This window comes from Candoia aspera, chromosome 3 (genome assembly GCF_035149785.1).
Source record: "Candoia aspera isolate rCanAsp1 chromosome 3, rCanAsp1.hap2, whole genome shotgun sequence".
In the NCBI taxonomy this organism is placed as follows: Eukaryota; Metazoa; Chordata; class Lepidosauria; order Squamata; family Boidae; genus Candoia; species Candoia aspera.
In genome coordinates, this window is record NC_086155.1 from 124,076,642 (window position 1) to 124,100,550 (window position 23,909).

The 23,909-nt window shown below is 38.7% G+C and overlaps 1 protein-coding gene across 1 annotated transcript in view; it reads left to right on the forward strand.

The window, feature by feature from the left end:
• Nucleotides 1-23,909, forward strand: part of TRIO (trio Rho guanine nucleotide exchange factor) — a 268,321-nt gene that overhangs the window by 192,688 nt on the left and 51,724 nt on the right. Inside the window, exons 35-40 of the mRNA XM_063298754.1 lie at nucleotides 12,611-12,903; nucleotides 14,867-15,037; nucleotides 18,848-18,943; nucleotides 19,407-19,555; nucleotides 20,916-20,982; nucleotides 22,926-23,029. Coding sequence (XP_063154824.1) covers nucleotides 12,611-12,903; nucleotides 14,867-15,037; nucleotides 18,848-18,943; nucleotides 19,407-19,555; nucleotides 20,916-20,982; nucleotides 22,926-23,029 — 880 coding nt within the window. The remainder of the gene's footprint in view (nucleotides 1-12,610; nucleotides 12,904-14,866; nucleotides 15,038-18,847; nucleotides 18,944-19,406; nucleotides 19,556-20,915; nucleotides 20,983-22,925; nucleotides 23,030-23,909) is intronic.

The window sequence follows — 23,909 nt, forward strand, 5'->3', positions numbered from 1 at the left end:
TCACATTAATGCAAGTTTCACTGAGAAATGGGAAGTCAATAAGAACAGTAAAGAAAAGAAGTAAAAAATCCAAGAAACTAGACAGTGTAATTAAGAGTTCAAAACAGTCCTCCCCATTGTATTCTCTCCAAAAATATAGTTTATAGTATTAGTTATCATTGATCATTAGACATGTTTGCCAGGGATGATGGAAGATGTAATTCAGATCACCTGGACTGCAGGATGCTGGGGAAGGCAGATGGGAGGAGTTTTCAATTAGGTTTGACTTTACCTATTTTGATGGCTTTGAGTTTCAGTTTTGCACATTGAAGCAAGATCTGGGAGCCTCATTCTCTCCAGTGCAAGGAATGCTGTGTTTCTACAGTGAATAGCAAACATGGAACATTTAAAAATATATAAGGGTTTTATTGCATGGCTGTATTTTAGGGAGCCAGCACCACTGATTTAGCATATCTAGTTCCCACAGTCTAGATTTTCTGTTTCCATTCACATTATTTTCTGGGCCGTGTACATCCTTGTCCGTGGCACTTCCTACACCTTTGGTTTGCATGTTAGACCATAGTGTGAGTCACACTTCCATATGTGGTATGTATTGGCATAATTGATTCTGACTACATTTCAGATACATTTTATGGATTGAATAGAACATGCCCTTTTTCTCCCTGTTTTTAACATTCATTCCAGTATGATGATCGTGTAGGTATATAATATCACGTTATCCCTCTTTAAGGATAGTATTGTTAAAGAGGGATTCCTGGGAAAGGCCGTTCAGGAAAAGAGGGTGAAGACTGGAATGCAATAAAATAAGCAGTATAGTTGACAGAGTGGTGTAACTCTTGGATTTCAGCCAACTCCAAAAGAAGCATATAGCCTTAGCTTTTGTGGCACAGATGGAAGTTGTTAAATGTGTTCCTATAGACCTCACCAGAGTCGGCCAGAACAATGACTGCAAAATCTTTCCTGGAATGGAGCACATCTGGGACTCTAGGAAGGCATGTCTGAGGGTTAATGTACTGCAGGCCCATGTTTCCTTTCTACCTTCTCTCAAGAGCTCTTTTGTGCACATTATATAAACAGGAAGTTTAAGCTAAAATGTCATGTAAGAAATCTGATTTTTTTTTTTAAAAAGCCTGTATGTGTGCAAGTATGTGTGTGTATAAGGCTTACTCATTTTTCAGCCCATTTCTATTTAATATTAATTTGCATTGATATTGTATTCAATTTTATGTATTGCCAAATGAACATAGTATGTTGTAGAAAACTGCAAGGAGTTTCAAGTTAAACCTTCTTTTTACTATTTATATAGGCTAGCAAGTCTGAGTCTTTGAGGAAAGTCCCAGTGGAAAAACTGGACCTACTTAAATCGAGTAAATAGAGGGAGGCGGGTTGTTTCACAGATTCTTAATTTATTTGCCCCTAATGTCATGCTTGCTGAGTGAAAGAGAACTGAAGAAGCACTGCAGGTAACAAAAAGAAAGAAGGAAATTGCCTCCAACAAATCTACCAGTTTGATAGGAATGGTGAAGGTGAAAGGTCCCCTGTGCAAGCACTGAGTCGTGTTTGACCCTTTGGGGGGATGCCGCTTTCGCGAAGTTTTCTTGGCAGACTATAGCGGGGTGGTTTGCCATTGCCTTCCCCAGTCGTCACTTTCCCCAGCAAGCTGGGTGCTCATTTTACCAACCTCGGAAGGATGGAAGGCTGAGTCGACCTGAGCCAGCTACCCAAGAATCCAGCTTCCGCTGGGATCAAACTCAGGTCGTGGGGAGAGTTTCGGTTGCAATACTGCCACCTACCACTCTGCACCACACGAGGCTGTTTGCTAGGAACAGCCTAGTAAAAATTATGCCTTGTTTCAGATTGTTGGAAGTTATGAAAGAAGAAAATTGAACCTGCTCCAAAAATAAGTATTTTTAAAAATGGATCATTTCTTGGCTTAGTGTTGACCAAACCTAGAGCATGCAGGGGAAGAGGGAATATTGTTGCTTTGGGCTAATGAAAGTTCCTGCCAATTTGCATTCTCCTTTTCCTAGTGATTTTTAGGAAATTAGCAATATTTCTAACATATATGTTCCCCCTTGGGATGTGTGGCTGTTGCAGAGATAGTTCTCGCCTACCACACTAGGGACGCGGTGGCGCTGCGGGTTAAACCGCTGAGCTGCCGATCGGAAGGTCGGCGGTTCGAAACCGCGCGGCGGGGTGAGCTCCCGTTGCTCGTCCCAGCTCCTGCACACCAAGCAGTTCGAAAACATGCAAATGTGAGTAGATTAATTGGTACCGCTTCGGCGGGAAGGTAACGGCGTTCCGTGAGTCATGCTGGCCACATGACCACGGACGGGTCCTTAGGGACAACGCCGGCTCCAAGGCTTAGAAACGGAGATGAGCACCGCCCCCTAGAGTCGGACACGACTGGACTTTACGTCAAGGGAAACCTTTACCTTTACCTACCACACTAAACCATCTAATGTAATAGAAAGCATGCATTTCTTAGGAGCACTGAATAGGCAAAAAGAATTTTACTCTGTAATTTGAAGTGGAGACCATGGTACATGCATTCAGTATGGTGACACTTTTTCAAAGCACATTTTAACTCCTTTCACAGCCCAGTGGACACCAAAGAAAGTTTAGGAATCAGAGTTCTATCCAATTTCCCCACCATTAAACATAAATCTGTTGCAGCATTCTTGACTTAAGACTATGGTGGTAGGTTGCTCTGCAGCTACATCAGTTTAGTATATAATCCAAGCAGAGGTGACCATCATACTGTTGTCTGAGGGCCATTTATACAAAAATGATTGCATGTAATCAGAAGCAGTAGCTTTGATTGATTCATTATTTCTGGAAGGAATTTAATCAGATTTAGAACAAAATTGGGAAATCATGCAACTCCCTCCCCTCTTAATTGCTTCCTAATTTGAAGGGGAGAGAATTGCATAATTTCCCTTGATCTCTCTTCTTAGTGAAGATTGTTTTGACTGAAATGTATCATTAAAATATATTTTACTCTATACACTGCAAAAATAACGTTAGTTAAAACATGGAACCCTTGGCACATGAAACCTAAACAAGCCAAAGGAAATATTTAGCTAGAAGAAAACTCCTGTCAAATATATAAATCCTAAACTCCAGTTTCCATCTGGAGCAAGTGTCATGTTCATCGTTCCAATGTTCTGAATACATCGTAACGTTTCGCATGTCACTTTCCTGATACGTGTTTGCAGAGTGGAGATTTCCAGCCGTGCCAGGCTGTAATCTCATTACTGTAACTGTGGAATGTATGTTTGGGTTATGGAATGTCTTCAAGGTTACTTTCTCAGGCCGATGTGGGCAACCGTTGCTAACACCGGGGAGGGGGTGGTTGCTAAGCGGGAGCGGGGACGGAACTGGGTTTGAAGCGAGGGTTTTTAGTTTGTATTTGGCGCGCTTTTGCTCATTCTCAGCTTTCTTTGTATTTGCACACTATTCTTCCAATAAATCAGTTTTCATTAAGAACCTGCTGGTGAGGCTGAGTATGTCAGAATAGGCAATCATTACATAAAGCTGAGAATCTCCTAAAACTCTTTCCACTAACCTCCTTCCAGTGTTACTGTGAGGAAATAAAGTTAGTGATGACTGAACCTACTTCCCGCTTGGGAGAGAGTGAGGATTCCAGCGTGGGGGAACCGGATTCCATGAGGCAAAGAAGGGAAAGGACCCTCACGCCGGAGTCGGAGGAGTTGTCGGAGACCTCAGACGCCAGCTCAGCTACTGCGAAAGCGGTAAAGTCCAAAGTGGTCAGGAAGGACGAGGGAACCCGGTCCGGAACGCCCCAGGCACCTGGGAAGCCAAAGTATCCGCTGTCCCCAGAGGTGGCCATAAGGGTGAGGAGTGGGTTGGAAGTCTCGGAGGCCAGTGAGAAATCACAGAGATTGGAAGCCAGGGTAAAGTCTCTGGAAGACATGATGGCAAGGATGTCATTTGCAAGGGGCAGCCAGGATAGAGGAAGAAGGGAATATCGTTACAGACAGTCGTCTCCCTCTGTTTCTCCTTCCCCCCCCCCGAGCGTGAGGAGGAAAGACCGGAGGAGGTACTGGCGGGGATCACCACCGCGCAGTCCCCGGCAGGCGTCCCCGTCGCCCCCGCGGCGGGCCGAGGATGCCGGGAGGGGACGAAGCAGAGATCGGAGGAAGAGTCCCAAAGTCGGAGCTGCGAGTCCCCTCCCCCCTCGGGAGAAGAGGTCTCCAGAGCCCAGGAGGAGGGCCGGGAGGAAGGAGAGGAAGAGCAGCCCGCAAAGAGCCAGGTATAGGGATTTCAATGTTAAGTTTGATGGGGATCCCACAAAACTGTCCTTCTTCCTGACTAATGCAAAAGTTATATGGAGGAACTTGGGAGGCTGTTCCCTTCGGAGAGGGCGAAGATAAACGCTGTAGCTACCCAACTGGAGGGGAGGGCAGCTGACTGGTTTGTCCAATTAACCGAGATGGACGCCCTGGAGTTGGATGATTTCAGAGATTTTCTGTGGGCGCTAAAAATGCATTTTGCTGACCCGTTAGCAAAAGAAAAGGCTAAGGTGGCTTTGAGGGAACTGATCCAAGGATCAAAGTCCGTGGCAGATTATGCCCTAGAATTCCAAGCCCTAGTGGCCAAGGTGGATGATTGGTCGCCGACCACGCTAATAGAAATGTTCAAAGACGGAATGAGACCCGACTTTCTGAGATGGGCGTTAGGAAGGGCAGATCCGCTCACCCTGTATGACTGGATTCAACTAGCGGCGAATGTCGAGCAAGCCCAGGCTAGGTTCGCACAAACCAGGAGGGGTCCCAAGCAAACGGCCATGGCAAGGACGGCTAAACCACCGGCCACTACTGGCAGAGCGGGACGTACGGGCTGGCAGGAGGAGAGGGGGAGCCATCTTGCGAAGGGGCAATGCCTGCAATGTGGGAAGGAGGGGCACCGAGCAGCGGCGTGCCCACAAAGGAAGACCGAGGAGCGTCGGGAAAAGCAGTCAGAGAAATCCCCCTCCGGGCCCAGGAAGATGAAGGCAGCGATGGCTGAAACCGAGGCTGAGAACATTCCTTTCTATGGGGACGAAGGGGAGCTTGAGCCGTCTCAGCCGGCGGGAAACGCCAGCCACCTGCCCTAAGAGGCGCCGCTGGGCAGGTGGTAGAGGAGGGGCACGACCACGCTTCAGTGAGTGGAAACTTCCCTACCCTGACCATGAAGGTGAAATTGGGGTCACGGACATGGACTGTGGAAGTGTGGGCAATGGTTGATTCGGGGTGCTCACGGTGTTTAATGCACCCTGACGTAGCTGCATTAGAGTTACCCACGTTCCCTTTGAAACGGCCCATGATCTTCACCCAATTAGACGGATCTATGGTGGGGGGGAAACCGGTGACCCACTCCACAGGGATGGTGGCATTGCAAATGGGGAGCCACTGGGAGAAGCTGCCTTTTGTGGTGGCACCTGTGGGGTGCCCATTTGTCATTTTGGGGATGCCTTGGTTTGTTCAGCAAAACCCACACATAAATTGGGTGCACAGGACTGTGACTTTTGCAGATGGATTTTACAAAGCCCCTGAGGGGAATGAATTGGAAAACGGCGAGGTGGGGAGGGCGGCAGCAACAACTCCGCATCTCCTTACGGGTCCGCTGGATGGACTGCCGGAGCAATACCAAGACTTTGCAGATGTGTTTGGTGAAAAGGAGGCGGATCAGCTACCACCACACCGCAAAACCGACTGTGCCGTAGACTTTATCCCTAATGCAAAGTTGCCTAAGCCAAAAATTTATGCTATGACCCAGAAGGAACTGGCAATGCTAAGAGAGTTTATCGATAAAAACCTAGCCAGGGGTTTTATCGAACCAGCCAGTTCCCCAGTGGGTGCTCCTGTTCTATTCAGACCCAAGAAAGATGGGACTTTGAGATTATGTACGGATTTCCATGGATTGAATGCAGTGTCAATATTAAATAAATATCCCGTCCCGTTAATCAAGGACATGTTATCACATCTGGCGAAGGGGAAAATATTCTCTAAGTTGGACCTGAGGGAGGCATATTTCCGCATTCGTATACGAGAGGGGGATGAATAGAAAACTGCTTTCAATTGTCCTCTGGGCTCTTTCCAGTATAAAGTGTTACCTTTTGGGCTGGCGGGAGCGCCAGGGGTTTTTATGCAACTGATCAATGAGGTCTTGCATGACCACTTATTCAAAGGGGTCTTGGTATATTTGGATGATGTGTTAATCTATACTGAAACAATGGAGGAACATATAGAACTGGCCAGACAGGTGCTCAGCAAGCTTAGGAAGGCTGAACTGTATGCTAAATTGTCCAAATGTGCTTTCCATAAATCTCAAATTGACTATTTGGGTTATAGAATTTCAGACAAAGGTATTGAAATGGATCCAGCTAAGAGGCTGAGTATGTCAGAATAGGCAATCATTACAGCAAGAGTTAGATTGGATGTATTAACTGTATCATATAAAGCAATGCCTCATTCTGTAATGAGGAGAGCCATTGTTCTTAAGCAACATGAGGAATATGTAGTCATAAACAAGCATTCCCTTTAGGAGAAAGAGATTGAGTCAGATTTCTTCTTGTAATGTGGATTTACATCAGGAACTTGTGCATATTTCCAGGGAGTGTAGAAAACATGGCAGTCGCTTTGCAGCATGCTAACTTGTATAGATGGGTTTGTCTCTGTCCCTTCAACATTGGCAAGGACAAGGCATAGTAAATAAAGAATGTATGCAATTCCTGTGATAAGACTAATGAAGAGCCAGCACCTGCCTGTTCTGGGTACGGAATAACGCAAAACATCATGCAGGGAATAATGTGAGGCAACTACCTCCTTTCCTTTGCAATTTGATTGGCTTCCAGTCAGTGGAATTAAGAAATTGCATAATGAAAGCTCTTCGCTTTGAGGTGTCAAATATGTTCCTACACATTAACACTTATTTAGTTCTGAAGTTAGTTTTTTAAGCATTACCCTAAACATAAACTATCTGTACTGCCCACCATAGTAGTTGATTGAGCAGTGGAGGCCTATTGAATTTATTCAAAATGGTAAACCCGAGTTTGCCTTGTATGATGTACAGTCAGGACCAGAAATATTGGAACAAGGACAACTGTTTTGGCATTTGGCCTCTGTACACCACCACACTGAAGTTGATGGCTGTACTTCCTGAATGGTTAGTGCCCCACTTTTGTCAAACCCCTTGAATTACAGCTGAAAGTCCTGACTTCACTCCCGTCTGGGTGTGTTTCCTTTCAACTTCAATGTGGTGGTGTACAGAGGCCAAATGCTGAAACAGTTCCAATATTTCTTGTCCTGACTGTATAAGACAGCCTCTCTGTTTCCTCATTGTGGTTGTACATTCCTGCCTCCTTCACAGACTGCAGCGTCACTCCGATCTTGGACAAACATGAAGGAGGATTCTTTGATTTAATAAATGCATGCAGATGTTTTGATCTGTTGGACAGAAATGTGTGCCTTCGGGGCTACACAATCCAGTGTGATTGTTAGTCATGTATCTGGCTTGTAGATATGGTACATGACAGAATTAGGCAAAGATCCAGTTAATGCAATATATTACTGTGTTTGAAAGCATCCCTGAAAAGGCAATAAGCAGGAAAATGAGAGCTATCTTTTGTTTGGCTTCAGGCACATACATATATAATGATACATAACTAAACATAAAGTATCAGTTTAATCAGTTGGCCTCTTTGTATGTTAGTTATAGTTTTTAAACGATCTTTTGCATATATTTAAAAAAAAACTTTGTGGATTGCTTGCAGTACTTCTGAATTTATATAACTTGTTCAACCTGTACTTCATTTTGTGCTTTGCCATAGTCCTTGACTAGTCTAATGAAAACATAAACTTTTTGAATGCTTGGTGATGTTTATTTTTCTGTAGTCTTTACAATATATAAGTTACAGATCTAAGTAACATCTGAGGAAGAATGGCTAGAATAGGCTGAGTTAATGGTTTTCATCAATCTCTGAAATGCCCTAAGAAGAAATGTGGTAGGCTGCTTAGAATTGTCTTAAAAGTAATTTTATTCATTTGGTTTTTAATCCCTTATTTGTTCATGATCAGTCAGCAGGTTCACTGTTGGTTGATTGGTTTTCATTGGTCGAAAACTGGTTCACTGAAGCATGCAAATGATAAAACAACCAACAGTGTGAGAAGTTCAGAAAATTAGATAACTAACAATAGTGAGCAGGTCTTGACTGCAATTACTTGCTGAGTGGAACTGTAATCTTACACAAGCCACTCAGAAAGAAAAGTGAAAATTAGAAAATCAACAATCTCAAAATGGGATTTCATTGGGCTTGAGATTTATTTACTCCTAGCCCCTTAATACTCAGTTTCCTATTGAAGAACATTCTTGACGAGCAAATTTTGCTTAGAATTGATTTTATTCTAAATAAAGTACATAAAATAATTCAAATGGCAAATACATTTCGATTAATTGGAGGTAGTTTTGTATAGTAGTTAAAGCACCAGGCTAGAAACCAGGAGACCATGAGTTCTAGTCCTACCTTCCTAAACAGGCTCTTCCTAAAGGCCAGAAGGGTAGGCGACAATCTAAGTTCAGAAACTAATACTGTACTATACTGTACTATATTATATAATGCATTTTTGTTCAGAGGCTGTTAATGACCCTGTGAAGGAGAGAAAATGTTGCAATGGGATAGATAAGAACATGGGGGAACACCTCTGGATTTCAAGTTAATAATGTCAGTTAATTTAATGTTATTTCAGCTTAGCCTAAAAAACTCCTGTTCCGAGTGAGTTAGAAAGTGGCCTGTTTCCCATGTCAACAAGAAAGGAAATGACTTCAGATTGGGTTCTGTCCAATACTTTATCCAACTTCTTTACTATTTAACTGTGAGAGACTTCAGATGCAACAACTTCTTGCATCAGTTGAACAACCATATAGGAAATCTTAACAAAGACTTCATATATATGAATAACTATCATCACATTGTGGTGTTCATATAATATCATACACATGTATACACGCTTCCACACAAACTTACAGAATTGAGAATTTTCAAAGTCCTTTTCCTATGAACTGTATAATCTGTGTTACAATTTTGACGTTTACTGATATGATAGAAAGGGGGAGTTTAATAGTGTGATTATGGTGACCTGGTAAATTCATAACTGGCAGATTTAAACTAAACCCATTCTAATTTGCTTTCTTAGAGGTGATATTGCATTATTATATGGTATGCAGACTTAGGCAATTTTGGATACTTGACGCTTCTCACTACCTAAATAAAGAGCCTCAGAAGGTGATGGTACTTATATGACCTTATCTGGGCTCAGAAGCTAAACACCACTGGGCGTGGTTAGTACTTGACTGGGAGACTTGTCGGGGAATGCCAGGGCTGTAGGCTAAACAAGTAAAAAAATATTCTGGAAGAAGGCACACATTTCTGTATATGTATGTGAAGCCATCAGCTTACTCTGAAGGAAAGAAGTAAAAGTAAAGGGAATCAACCATGCACTTACATTGATGTATCATGGTACCCATGTAATTCCCCAGTGCTCCTTACATAAAACATATTTAATTTCCTTTCATGGTACCTTCTAAATAAAAAAAAGTAGGTACATATGATAAATGGAAAATCTTTTCTCTGCTAGCAGTGGGTCCTGTGCAGCACGCATGTCAAAATCAATCCTCATTACTCCAGTAATATATTCTGTATGTAAAAGATCTTTGGTAACACATAGGCTGTTTTATGAGATAGCATTGTACCCTGAAATACTTCGTTGGGCTTAGACGCATTTAATCTCTGTGTGTGCTCACGTAGAAGGTATATCACATTAAAACAAAGGAACTTGCTGAGTTCTTGTATGAAGCACATTGCTTCTAAGTTGGCAGTTTCTTCATAATATCCCTCTTTTTCTCAAAGGTCCCTGACCTTGTTTCCATAGTTAAGGGATAATAAACGTTTCTATATAAAAAATGAAAATCAAAATGCTTCCTCATAGTGATTCCTAATAATAAAATAATCTTCCTCATTCTCACTAAATTACAAGATCGATCTTATCGTTGATTTATTGGAATAGAACAGCCTACTGTGAAATTTTTAGAAGGAATGCTTATGTTGATGTTTTGGAGTAAGAAATGTTCAGTTGTGAAAAAAATTGTGACTATTTCATTTGCTCCTACAGTTCCACAGTTAAAGATAGATTCCCTGGTAACTTCTACCCTTATCTTAAGTAAGTTTGTTGGAATTCAACCAAGAAATGTAAGCAGCTGCTTTTGAAACATCAAGTACCAAGGCATGATTGGTTTTTAAAAAATCAAAGGCAACGATCACAGATAACCAGGGTCATATTTCTTAGTTGAGAATGAGCAGTAATCTTTAGCTTGGCTTGAAAAGTGGCTTTCATTATTTGTTTTTGTTGTAGCTTAACTATTCTGCTTTCCCTTTGCGTTTTTTTTTTAATGTGCATGGACTTTCTATGAACTTTGACCTCCATTTGCAGAGGCACATATGGAGCTGTATTTCAAGCCTGAGGAGACAGCAGCAAATTATCCCTTGGAGGGTTTATGGATAGTCTAAACAAAAGTACATCCTTGGATAATCTGAAAAAATGATAGGAAAGTCCCAAACACTCATCTGGTGTCTGCATTGTTTAATAGTGTTACAAATTTGGACAATATTCTTGGCTTGGCTTATCTATATATGAGTTAAATTGCAAAGACTTAACAAGAGGGATAAATGTTTATCTTGTTATTGGGAGAACAGTCAATGAATATCTTCCCCAGGCCTCACTAAACGTTAAGATAAATGCTGGAACAGCAATGAATCACTTTGCTCATATGTTTGCATGTAACAGCTGGGACATATTTTCATAGTATAGCAACATCATTTTCTCCATCTTCCATCCCTGTCCTTTAGCGGTAAAGTCTATCAGTTTTTTCTCTTGAGAGCTTTATGGCTGGAGTATTTTGTTTGTGCATGTACACCAAGATTCTTCAGTGTGAAACCTATGATTCTCTAAAACAAATATCTTTCAGCTTTGGCTACGACTACTGTGAGCTGTAGTTTAGCAAAGGATTTCCCATTTCTGCCATGAAATGTGGCATTCAGCGTATAATTCAACTTGGAAGAAAATGAATTGTAACAATGTAAATATAAAGGATGGAAGTATGAAAAGCTGTTGAAGTGTGATTCTGCTGGATTTTTCTTCCATATGACTAATGCAAATGCAAATAAGTAATACAAAAGACATTCTAAGAAGTACAATGAATTGTACACACACACACACACACACACACAGAGTTTTCTAAAGTTCTACCAGTAGCATGATTGGGATAGCTGGTATTCAGAATTATCATGGAAGGGTATAGAATGCACACAGTCTTGATTATTTGCATCATGTTGATTCATGTGAGCTTGGTTGCAACCATACTCTCTCAAAGGATAGCCTTGTGTGTGTGAAAGAAGTAAAACAAGTATTTAGTGGAAGAGCATTCAGACATATGAGCCTCCTATCTGTAGTCAGTAATAAAATTACTTGCTCTATATTTTGTTGTTGCCATACAAATGAGATTCTAGGACCTATCTGTACATCAGGTTGTTGCTGGTACACCACTGATAGATGCAGTGCTATGCAAATCACATGGAATTATTTTACATTAATTTATAAAAGACCTTGCCATTTCCACAAGTATATCTCTTCAAGCCTTGAACTACTGCATAACTCTGTAAAGCAGAAATATTCCTTGGAAATCTGGTAATTGTTGCACAAAGATGGAGGAACACTAAAATTCCCACAGTGGAGGAATGGATTGTAATGATGTCAGAATTGGCAGAAATGGCAAAACTGACCTATTTGGTCAGGGATAAAACAACAAATACTTTTATAAAAGACTGGAAACCTTTTTTTTTAGACTTTTCGCTGAAAATGGAAAAAAGTGGAATGATGATTTATGGTTTTGTTGATTGAAAAAGGACCAAATAAGGGACTGAAGAGATTTTTGTAATAGCAAGAGGGAAGAGAGATAATGAATTTGATAACTGTTGAATGATAACTGATAACTGAATGATAAGTGTTTAATAACTGTTGAAAAGAAGGTTGGAAGTCACTTATTTTTTTCTTGTTTAACTATTTTTCTTTCTTATTCTGCTTTGCTTTTTGCACTTCCTTTTCCTTCTTTCTCATTATTTTTTTTCATATTTTTTTCTTTACATTTGCTTTTTTACATATAAAAAATTCTTAATAAAAATTATATTTTGAAAAAAAGGAAATTGGGTAATTGTGTTTTAAGGATGGCATATAAGATCATTTCACCGTAAGTCAGAAGCATTCCTGCATTAGATATAGGGAATGTTACTTATGAGCCGTATGGTTGCTAGCTAGTACATCAGCAAAGGAATCTTTAGTATGCCAGAAGTATCAAACCAAATTGTAATATGAACTAGCATCCACATAAAACTTACCACATCAGGTAATAATATATAGAATTTCACAATGATTATAGTGAGAGCTCATACTTTTTTTTTTTTTTACTTGTTTTAGGTAAATAAGTGAGTTCTGTAAAACAGTTATTCCCAGTCATTTTTTTTCCCTTGGATTTTCATTGTTTTTCTCCTTTTCAGATTCTCTTTCAGTTTCCAGCAATGATGCGAGTCCCCCTGCATCAGTAACATCGCTCCAGCCTCATATGATTGGTGCCCAAAGCTCCCCTGGTCCTAAACGCCCAGGCAATACCCTGAGGAAGTGGCTCACTAGCCCAGTGAGGCGACTGAGCAGTGGAAAGGCCGATGGCCATGTAAAGAAACTGGCCCACAAACATAAGAAGAGTCGTGAGGTCCGCAAGAGTGCTGATACTGGCTCTCAGAAGGACTCTGATGACAGTGCGGCTACACCCCAGGATGAAACTCTTGAAGAGGTAGGTGTCCATTTTTTATGAGATGCTGCTCATGTACTGTACCTTTTTCTGAAAATAAGTCTTTAGCATCATGGTTTTTGTTACCTTCTTGGAAATAATTACATTGAGGAACATCACTATTTGGATTGGCTTTTTTATGACAAAAAGGAAAAAAGGAACCCTTAAGAAGCCATTTGTTTCTATAGTTTCCATAGCGGTCTTCCAGAAACAGTGAGATCTGGCTATTTTCATTTTCCAAATTATCTCTGTTTTATCGTTGATGCCTCTGTCAAAAATATATGACTAACTGTCCTGCAGATCATGAAAATAAGCATTAACTATGCATGTAAACTAATAATTTATGAAGAAAGTAGCAGCAGTTTTCTAGTTAGGTTTGATCAGCACCCCTATTTGACTGGAGTCTGAGAAGAAGACCATTTGGCCCAGGTGGACAGTGAGATATTTATGCATGAATGCATGCATTTATATAGCTGCCCAATTCAAACAATGTGATTCTGGATGGAGCACAAAAGACAAAAAAGAACCCATACATAATTAATATAAAGTAACATACATCATAAAATAAATTGCTTCCATTGTTACTGGTAGGAAACAGAGGCTGCATGGGGCATCAGGTCCACCACCGAAGGAATGAACCCACTGGAGGCTCCCCTTTGGAGATGTTTGACAAGCCCTTAAGAGAGACCAAAATATGGGTTTTTATTTTTGCATATTTATGTGGGTGCCAGCAGAAGGCAAAAGGAGGGGAGGAATCTGGCTTGCTAGTTCTGCCCTGCTGTTGAGAGGTACATCACAAGGAAAGAGTAAGGAATAAAAAATGGCTTGACAGTATTTACAATTAATGGTCTGGATCTAAATCCACAAACTTTGTCTTGCTGTACTGAAGAGAAGTGTTTGTATGTTTTCAAGATTTCAGGGCCCCTTCAACCACCAACCTCCTAGAAATGTTTTAACAGGGCATGTTTTGCCTTCCTCCCACTTTGGGATGTTGCTGGACTATTTAAAACCCATAAAGAACAAGTTGTTAGCTACAATCTCTACCTTCACAAAGTATGGTAAGCCAAAACCACTCAGTTCACATTTTAGCTCAGTAGGATATATGAACCCACTTAAAGTGCCAAAGGAGAAACTTTCATTCCCTAATAAAGAGAATAGAGGAGAAGCAGACAAGATTCACCATGTCTTATTCATGAGGGTACAAAGACCAATTCTAGCAATGCAGTAAACTTCCCATTATAAGGATGTGTCTAAACTAAATTATTTGAATTTTGCAAATTCCACAGGAAGGCTAAAACTACTTCTACCAAGATTGGCTATAATAACAGAATCTTGCAAGTCTAATTGTGCTGGATCTCCCCCTCCTTATACTTCAGTGAATTAGGGAGGCATCTGCCTGAGACCCTTCCAAACACTAATTTCATTCTGGATTTTAAAAATGCTTCAGCCCATTTTATGTAGGCAGTGGTTCTCTGTCAAGGTCATTTTCCTTACTCTACATTAAGTGGAAGTTTATTATAACCTGAGTCCATCAAGCTTGGCAACAAACTCAGCTGAAGCTCATTTGACAATGCTTTATAATGAAAATGGTTGGTTCTCATATAACACCAAGCCATAATAATATTGGATTTGTGAATTAATAATAATTTTTAAAATTCTGATTTAGCACTAAGTAAGAACTGGGCCAGTATGCTTCTTCACTAGTTAAAGTAGAATTTAGGAGGTTTTGTTTGGCCAAAAGAAGGTCAAAGCTGAAGGGTATTAGAGTATTAGAAAGGTCAGTAGAGTGCTCTCAGAACTGAGAATTTTAAGGTTAGAACTGAATACAGTACAGAGAAAGATTTAGTCAGTTTGACAAAATATTGGCTTATCGTATAGGGCTCTTTTAAATATAAAGGTTGTAAAGCACTTTGGACATGATTGAGCACCATCTAAGCAATAAGTATGAATATGATTCTCTTTGCAGAGAGGCCGGAATGAAGGCTTGAGTAGTGGCACCCTCTCCAAATCATCCTCATCCGGGATGCAGAGCTGTGGAGAGGAAGAAGGTGAAGAAGGGGCTGACGCTGTGCCACTTCCCCCTCCAATGGCAATCCAGCAACATAGTCTCCTTCAGCCAGACTCGCAGGATGATAAGGTAAATGAATGGAGAGACTTCCTCTGGCAGAATATGGGGGGCAGGGGTGACAATTGGTTCCCAGTGATCATAGCCCACTGTCATGCCAACTGGATCATGCCCAGAAGCCTAGTATTCTAGGGTGATAAAATTCTGGATCATGGACATTTACAATTCTGCAAGGGATTTTGCAGAAATTATGCAACTTAAACCCATTTACATAATTATTTCACTTGCATTTAGCTGCTGCACATACTTTATTCTAGTTTTAATAGTCATGGTCAAAACATGTATCAGTTCAAAAATATGCCTCCAAATTTTAAAAAAATCTTATTTAACCCTCTAGCTTCTGAAATATCTCTCTATACATTTCATCAGCAGGATTTGATGTACACTATTACATTTATAAACTTCTATTCTCTATTCTATTCTCTGTTTTAGCTCTGTGGGTTTTTAAATCAATTTCAGTCCAACAGATAAAATAATAGGTAAAATGCAACAATGCAAAGATAGATATAGATAAAAACAAAAATAACAAAAAAGGCCAATGAACCCCAAAATCATAAAATCGCAGAGAAGACCAATCTCAGTATTCATTTTTTGAAGATCAGGGGAGATACAGCTAAATGCACCTCACTGGGTCTCACCACGTGCAGCATATTGGTACTGGCTGTTGCATCTGGCATGCTGAAATTATTTCTATAATTTTCATTATTTCTCTGCCAGTTCTCCATTATTTGTGCAAAGGGTTTCTGAGGAAGTGGTTCAGTTATTCATATGTTAAATGATTAACCTAAGTCTCTGCTGTTTGAGGTTCGCACTCTGAATTTTGGAAGGCATCCACTTCAGTGTAATTTATATGTGATTAACTCTAATGTTTTGGAAGTGTAGAATTTTATTTTCATCTATATAGAGAAAAGGGTAGTAGTTCATAACTTCATTCTTTCTCCATGCACTGAATAATTATTTTCCAATTTTAAAAATCACAATACTTCAGATACCTTCAGTTTCTATTCTGTTTAAAGTACAGTGAAACCTTGCTTTAGTGGACTTTGATACAGTAGAGTTGCATGTAGTCATTTCAAAAACATGCTTTTGTATTTAATATTTGTTCATGAATAACTAAGAACTCCTCCCTTGATTAGTCTGTTAAAATGAGGTTTCACTGTACTCAGAATTAATTTTATAATGTGAGCTCATGGGTTGTCTATTTTCTTGGCAACATGCCATCATTCTTGGAAAGCCAGACATTTTCAGCAGTTGAGTGTATAGGTTTTTTATTTCTTTCTTTGTTTTTTGGAACTCTTGTGGGTTTTTCCTATGGATGTTAATCATTGCTAAGGTAGCCACATCCTTGATGGCAGAGGGGATTTCCTGCATATCCAGTGAAAAAGACTCCCGTGGTATACAGAATAATGACACAATTTGCAGTACTGTGTTCTTATACATTAAAAAAAAGTCTCTTAGGCTTAAAAACCTTTCTGCTCTTAGTTAGCTTATTTAGAAAATCAAATATTTTGGCTTAGATTTAGATGATGCTGCAGTAGCTGCAATACGTAGAATGAGCCCTACTTGACAAAGAGTTCATCCATTCTCTTCTTTGAGTTGAATAATGCTTCCTATATGCAGTCGTGTCATGTGTTTCACAGACACACGATATGTACATGCACTTTTCACATAGATTTCAGCTGAAATTTTAAGTAGAAGAAATTATTTTAACAACCTCTGACATTTGTTGTTTATCTTTGTGCATACAGAGCTCAGGAACCAGTCTGAGCTCCATAGATTTCCATCAGCTTCCCTTCACTTTCTCTATTGCCTCATGGTGTTAATATCAGTGTGTACGTCAGAGGCTTGGTTGTTGACATACAAAGAGGGAAGCAGTATCTTAACACTTCCACTCTGAAAAGTAATTTTATATTGCAAACAATCTTCCATGAAAAAAGGTCAATTTGTATAGATCTTCCAGCAGATGAATGTTGGTTACATTCTGCAAAAGAGAAATCTCAGTTCTCATGGGTTAGTGGCATTTTATCACATGCCTTCTCTAAATCAACAAATGTACAATACAGTTTCTTTTTCAGTTCCACATTTCTCAGATACTTGAAGAACAAAAATCTAGTCTGCATATACCTGTCAGCGTAAAGCCAAACAACAGTTTCCAGGTTTTGCTTATTGTCACCTCTTATACTCTTTCAATCAAAATTCTGCCAAATACTTTCCCTGGCACATTTAACAGATTAATCCACCTGTAGATTTTGCTTTCATCCTTGCTACCCTTCTTTTTATATAGGGGAACAATTCTTTCAGTCTTCAAGCAGTGATGCTAACCAAGTCACACAGCTACTCCATAAGCATATTACATTCATATTTTAATATTACTGAATGTATCTAAACCTGCACCATTACCATTTTCCAAGCTTCTCACAGCATTTATTACCTCCTTTTCATCATTTTTTTTCTTGAGTACTACCATTTATAACATTAGTTCCCATTCCACTTTTTGACATACAGTACTGCCTTCCATACTAACTGTGAGGATGGTACTTATCAGTTTGGGCACAACCAAGCACAACCAAAGCCCAGTTTTACTCCAAGCATGCTTTTGTTAAGCAAACCAAGATCTCTAATCTAGATACTACCTTGCAAGCCAATATATTACTGCAAATATCACACCAAGTCAGAGGTAAATGCAGTGTCCTAACACACAAAGGTCTGTCAAGTTATGTTAATTTGTGTGTCAACAAATAAAGACTTGATTCATTGAACCACACCTGCATTGTCTATAGTTTGGTAGTGCTTTATAAATTGCTAAACAGTTGCTAAAACAGTTGCTATGCAATGTTTATTCTTTGAATTCTTTTTCTTAAAAAAAAATCACCTTTATTTAGCATTATGTTGATTTTTTGTTCTGTCTGATTTGGCACAATGTCTATATATTCTTGTATATCCCCTATTTCCCGTGTCCCCATCTCACTTAAGCCATTTAGAGCACAATAAAGTTTATATATTATTTACATTATTGGGCATCCAGTCTTCTCATAGATAAGAATGAACCAAATTCCATATCCTGAAACATTGTTTCTTGATTATTTTAAATGTTTCAGTATAGTAGTGAAAAAAGCATAACATATTTTGCATGTGGAACATTTGCACTGTGCTCATATTATGAAGTGAGCTTTATATTACTTGTTTAGCATTCCATTTACTTAGGGATACATGCAGTCTGCAAACAGAATTGCTTATTTACTAATCCCTGAAATCTCCCAAAAGCTTTCACTGCCACACAATTCCTCTTTATTTGCAGCCAGAAATTGGAACCCTGTAATTTTTGAGGTTAGAGGCCTTCTAGACTTACGTTTTATGCTTATGTTTGGGGAAATAGATGACATAAGGAATGTAATCTATTTTCCTTATAAGCAAAATGTTCCTGCTCCCCTTTAGAATGTTCCGTTGGGAAGAAGTTCCATTCTGACCCACAGTTTGGTTTGGTTCTTTTCCGTGCTGCTTCATGTTAATGAAGAATCTGGGAGGAATGAGGAAACAAATATAATTAACTTCAGTAGGTAATAGGGAAAGGTTAAAGGCTTCCCCACAAGACAATTGTGTGCTACCATTGCAAGATGGTAATGAAGTATTACAAATACATGAAAGATACAGAGAGTGTAACATTTGTCAGTAGCAGGGATTGCTTAAAACATCATACTTTGCTTGTTTGAATAGAAGTAGGAAGTGAGGTGAAGTATTCATTACAAAGATACCAAAAAAAATGTTTAATAAGGTGGGTTTCTCCCTCCATCTCCCCATCCCCATCTTAACTCCATTCTGTAGACATCTTCTCGTATATTGGCACGTCCTACCAGCTCAGAAACCCCCAGTGCAGCAGAGCTTGTCAGTGCAATAGAGGAGCTTGTAAAGAGCAAAATGGTGAGTGTTTTGTTGTTGTTTGCTTGCATCCTGTAGAAAGTTTAGACTTGCATATGTGGTATAATATCTGGTCATATTAATCATGAGAGTATGAGAATCTTACTTGATCTAGATCAGTGTTTCTCATCCTTAGCAACTTTGAGATGTGTGGACTTCAATTCCCAGAATTCCCCAGCCAGCTAATGCTATTGTTTTTTTCAACTGTGGCCACCCAAATACCCCTGGGAAAAATAAAAATAGAGGAAAAAGTTTGTAGTATCTTGGAGCCATTTTTTTAAAAAATAATTTATCTAATAGTGAAAATGTAAGTTGTAAGTGGCATCTTTTTAAAAATTGTTTTATTAATAGGAAACGTATTATTGATAGTTAAATAAGTTGTGCAGAAGACATCATCCAGCTCCTATTAAATTTGCAATGCCTGCAATTTAAAGGAAATAAACCATCTTTTTCCACTTGCTCTTAGGCTCTAGAGGATCGTCCAAGTTCACTGATGGTAGACCAGGGTGACAGCAGCAGCCCATCATTCAATCCTTCAGACAACTCACTGCTCTCCTCCTCGTCACCCATTGATGAGATGGAAGAACGGAAGTCCAGTTCTTTAAAGAGGCGACAGTAAGAATAGATTATCAATTTATTTTTGTAGTCTATCATTTGCTTAAGGAGAACTTCTTTCTTTTGCTTTTTGTAATATAAAGCCTTTAAGGTTGTTTTCATTCTTCTTTATGACAAAATTAAATGTGATTAGAGTTTTGAAGATTCTGCATATTTTGACAGTTTCCTTTATTATTCATGACCAAATGGGTTTCTAATGCTTTCGGAAGGATAGCAAAGAGATTGATTGATTTTTAAGATTATTATCCCACCTTGTATCTGACGAATCAAGACTGCATATACCGTATGAAGTCAGTAATTTCACCATTAAAATTGTTCTTTCAAGTACAATAAAATAGGAGGAGGAAGGAGTATTAGGTGTGTTCGCCACCTTGAGTTATTTATAAAAATAATAAAGGCGGAATAGAAGATAGATAGATAGATAGATAGATAGATAGATAGATAGATAGATAGATAGATAGATAGATGGCACATTAAATCATGGAGACAACATCACCGATTAAAGAACTAAAGCAGGACTCCTTTAAAAGGGTGTGGATCTCACAACTAATATGCTCAAACTGTTGTGTTTAGCTTCACCCAAATGATAACAGGAAGGACGAAGAATGCACCTAGTAATACATCTAATTGTGGAATAGACTAACATATAAAATCTACTTGGCATACAATTTTTAAACATTTTTAAAATGAATTTTGGAAAAAAACAGTTACATTTGGGAATCTCTTGCAGCTTATTGAGATTTTTTTCCCACTTTTTAAGTTTTAACTAAAAGTTCCTGATCTTGTATTGAAGTGAATGAAGCCATAGTTGTGGAACTCTTTGTCTTCATAGCAAAGACTACACCCATGTACATTCTTACGGGAAAATCAGTTCCTTTTCCAACAAATCCAGAGAGGGTAGAATGACCATTGTCTAAGGACCAAAGATGTCAAAACTGATATTGTAAACAAAATAGGGACTGATAGTTTACACTGGATGACACTCCCTGAGGTGAAAATAATGGTAAACCTAATATTAAGGCTGATTACTGGGATAATATGCAAATATTTAGGCTGTACCCTAAATCTACTCCAAAGCATGGGAAAATAGCCAGGAATGTCATCAGGGTGGAAACCACTCAGATCTATAAGGGGATATCATTTTGTTCATTTCTTACAATAACATAATCAGATAATTCTCCCTTACTATCATTAAAAATGTACCTTACCTCTCTGATTATATGTAGTTCTTAATAATTAATCAATTAATAGTATACAGAGCCAGAATGTTCTGATATTATTTGTATTTGAATGTACATAAATTGATAATTGGTATTTAAATTCCTCTCTCTGCCATTTTAATATTTCATAATTTTTACAGGTATGTCTTACAGGAATTAGTGGAGACAGAACGAGATTATGTGAGAGATCTTGGCTATGTAGTAGAGGTATGTTTCATCCTTCTCTAAGCAGAATGGTTCTAATTTTTATCAATCAAATCAGAAGCATGAATTTACCACTCCTGTCTATCCAATCATCTTTAGAGGATATTATCAGCAATATTTCAATAAATTTATTTTAATTTCTTTTCCATTTAGCATACTAGTTCTTTTTGGTTAAAATAAAATCAGTTAAAATTTGCAGTTGCTGAATAACATTTTCTGATGTTGCTGGAGTGCTAACCATAATGTCTTTCAAAAGGAATTCTAACTGTCAGTACAATTGCTAATAGACAGCTAGACAGGTAAATTTCAAAACTTGGCAATAATTAGTTTCCATCCTTGCACTGCATGTTGTTTATTGAATGTGTTATAAAATAAGTTGTTGAATGTTTAGAATTGGCTTGATATAATATTTGTAGTGAAGGACTCTGTTGAATCCTTGTGTAGGAGTGTAAGCAATGGAGTAACTGACTGCCTTACTGTTTTAGAATGGACAGCTGAAGCATATTTTAATCGTCATGCACGTTAATAGATACAAGAACCCTTGAATGAAGCAGCAACTTTAAGAGTTGTAAGGTAGCTGACATATGGGAAGTTAATTAAAACTGGGCTGATTATATACAGTATATATTGTATATATACACACACACATACACACACCTGCTATAGGTTTTTCCCAATACCAATTTTATTGATACTCACTGTGTTAAATTCTTGATTTGGAGGATCAATATTGTTCAGTGCCTCAGTAATATTAAGCTATAATAAATCTACTGCTGGAATTGCTATGGAATAATAAACAAGTGTTGTTTCATGTACTACTATATACAATATAGCTATACATGTTCCCGGAGTATATGTGCAGGATAGCTCTATGTGGAACAACATATAAAGGTTTTTGACTCTCTCCAAACGTCTTGTGAATGCAGCTTATACATACGATTTTGCACAAAGACCCGCTTCAGGATTGAAAGTTATCCACATAATGATGTACCTGGGTTCAGTTCACAGAGGAACAGTTCACGGAACCACTAGTTTCTGAACATTGAAAAGCATGGAGCTGTAATCATAAAGTTACTGATTCTGAGCAGATGTACTTTGGCTCAGAATAAATATCCAACATGCACTATTAGAACTATTAGTTGGCCCAAATTGTCTCGGAAACTTAGATACCAGGCAATTACATATGTAGATAGATCAGATCAGATATAAAAGCATATAGGCAAGAAATAGATTCAGATTAGGAACTGAAATAAATTTGTCTCTTTTTATTTTAAATTTTTATTTCCTGAAAATAATACATAAACATAACATTAGCTTTCCTTAGCAATCCAGAATAGGTGTGTGTATTTATGTTGCTATTAAGTTTCAGATGAATATTTTATTTTGGTCTCTCTCTGTTCTTTTCTGTGGATGAGTCAGCTCAGCCATGGCATTATGGGTAAAGCACCCAAACTGATAACCTTGCATATGGAAGTTCAAGGCTTATTACAGGCATATATTTCGCCATTATGGAAAAGGATTTTAATTTCTTTTCAACAATTTGGGCAAATCATTTTTCTGCTTTAAATAAGTAGATGCATGGTAAATATGTACCATGGGCAGACCACTGGCCCATTTCTGGTTTCTCACCTTATGAATATTAGAATTGTTGCTTTGGTTCATACTGGCTGGGAAAGTTGCAAATAGCAGGCAAAAAGGTCACCAGCCTTTATCAGGCTTGGTTGAGGTGGACTTTCACATCCAGCAGGACACTGGTATTCAGCAACAAAAAACTTGTTCACGATCACCTTGCTTCATTTTTTCTGTTAAAAAATGTTAAGCATTTTTGTAAAGTTTAAACTCACCTTTGGTGAATAGAGAATGGGATAGGGTATCAGACTGAATTTAAACATACCAGCAGATAAATAACCCAACCATTACTGTTTTTTCTTGCTAATTTATTTTAGGGTTATATGGCCCTCATGAAAGAAGATGGTGTTCCTGATGACATGAAAGGAAAAGACAAAATTGTGTTTGGCAACATTCATCAAATATATGACTGGCACAGAGAGTATGCATGGTTTTTATTTTTGAGTAAATTTCATACCGTTTTTAATCTTGCATTACTTAATTGAAGAGGTGGGTAAACAGAGCCCAAATATTACAAAATACCATATTGGAAACAGATTTGGATGGGTTTGAAAGATGATAAAGGTGAAGAAGTTATTTCTTTATTTGGTTTGTTTTTGTTTCAGCAAAACTGAGCCCACTTTTACTGTGGATAGCCATTATGTCACAGTAATTACATTTTCCTTTCCCTCTTTTCTTCAACTTGTACAGTTCCATAGAAGTACAAATTCAGATGCAGCCGAAAGTATTAGTACCCCTTCACTTTTCCCCTCTAATTCCAATTTGCTATGGTATAATTTGAAAGTGACACAAATAAATGGCATCCACCATTTTTTATTCCATAGTCCACAGAGCAAACATTTTCTTTTGATGTATGACTTAACATATTCTGGTAAATAATAAAACAAATGCAAATGGCATGGTCAGTCAGACATTCATTATTAAAATAAGCAGAGTTGTTTATTTTCACTAAATTGCTATCCAGAGTAGGGGCACTGCACTTGACATGGATTTTCCTAAGCCCAAGAGAGCAGAGTACTCTTTGCAGATGAAAATTAGTTTAGCTTCAGCTTGGAAATGTAAATAATGCAAGCTAGTGATTGGTGCAACCCCCTAAATGTGTAGACTTCCAAGTCCCAGAATTCTCAGCAATCCTATGCTGGCTGAAAAGTTTTGGGAGTTGAAGTACATGTATGTATCAGGATGATGTTTCAATAGCTACTCATTGTTCCTGATAACCTATTTCTATTAGGCATACCATGCAGCTTCATCAAGATCATCTTCTACTTATGTGGATAGGTCTAAATCCTTCAGATGTACAG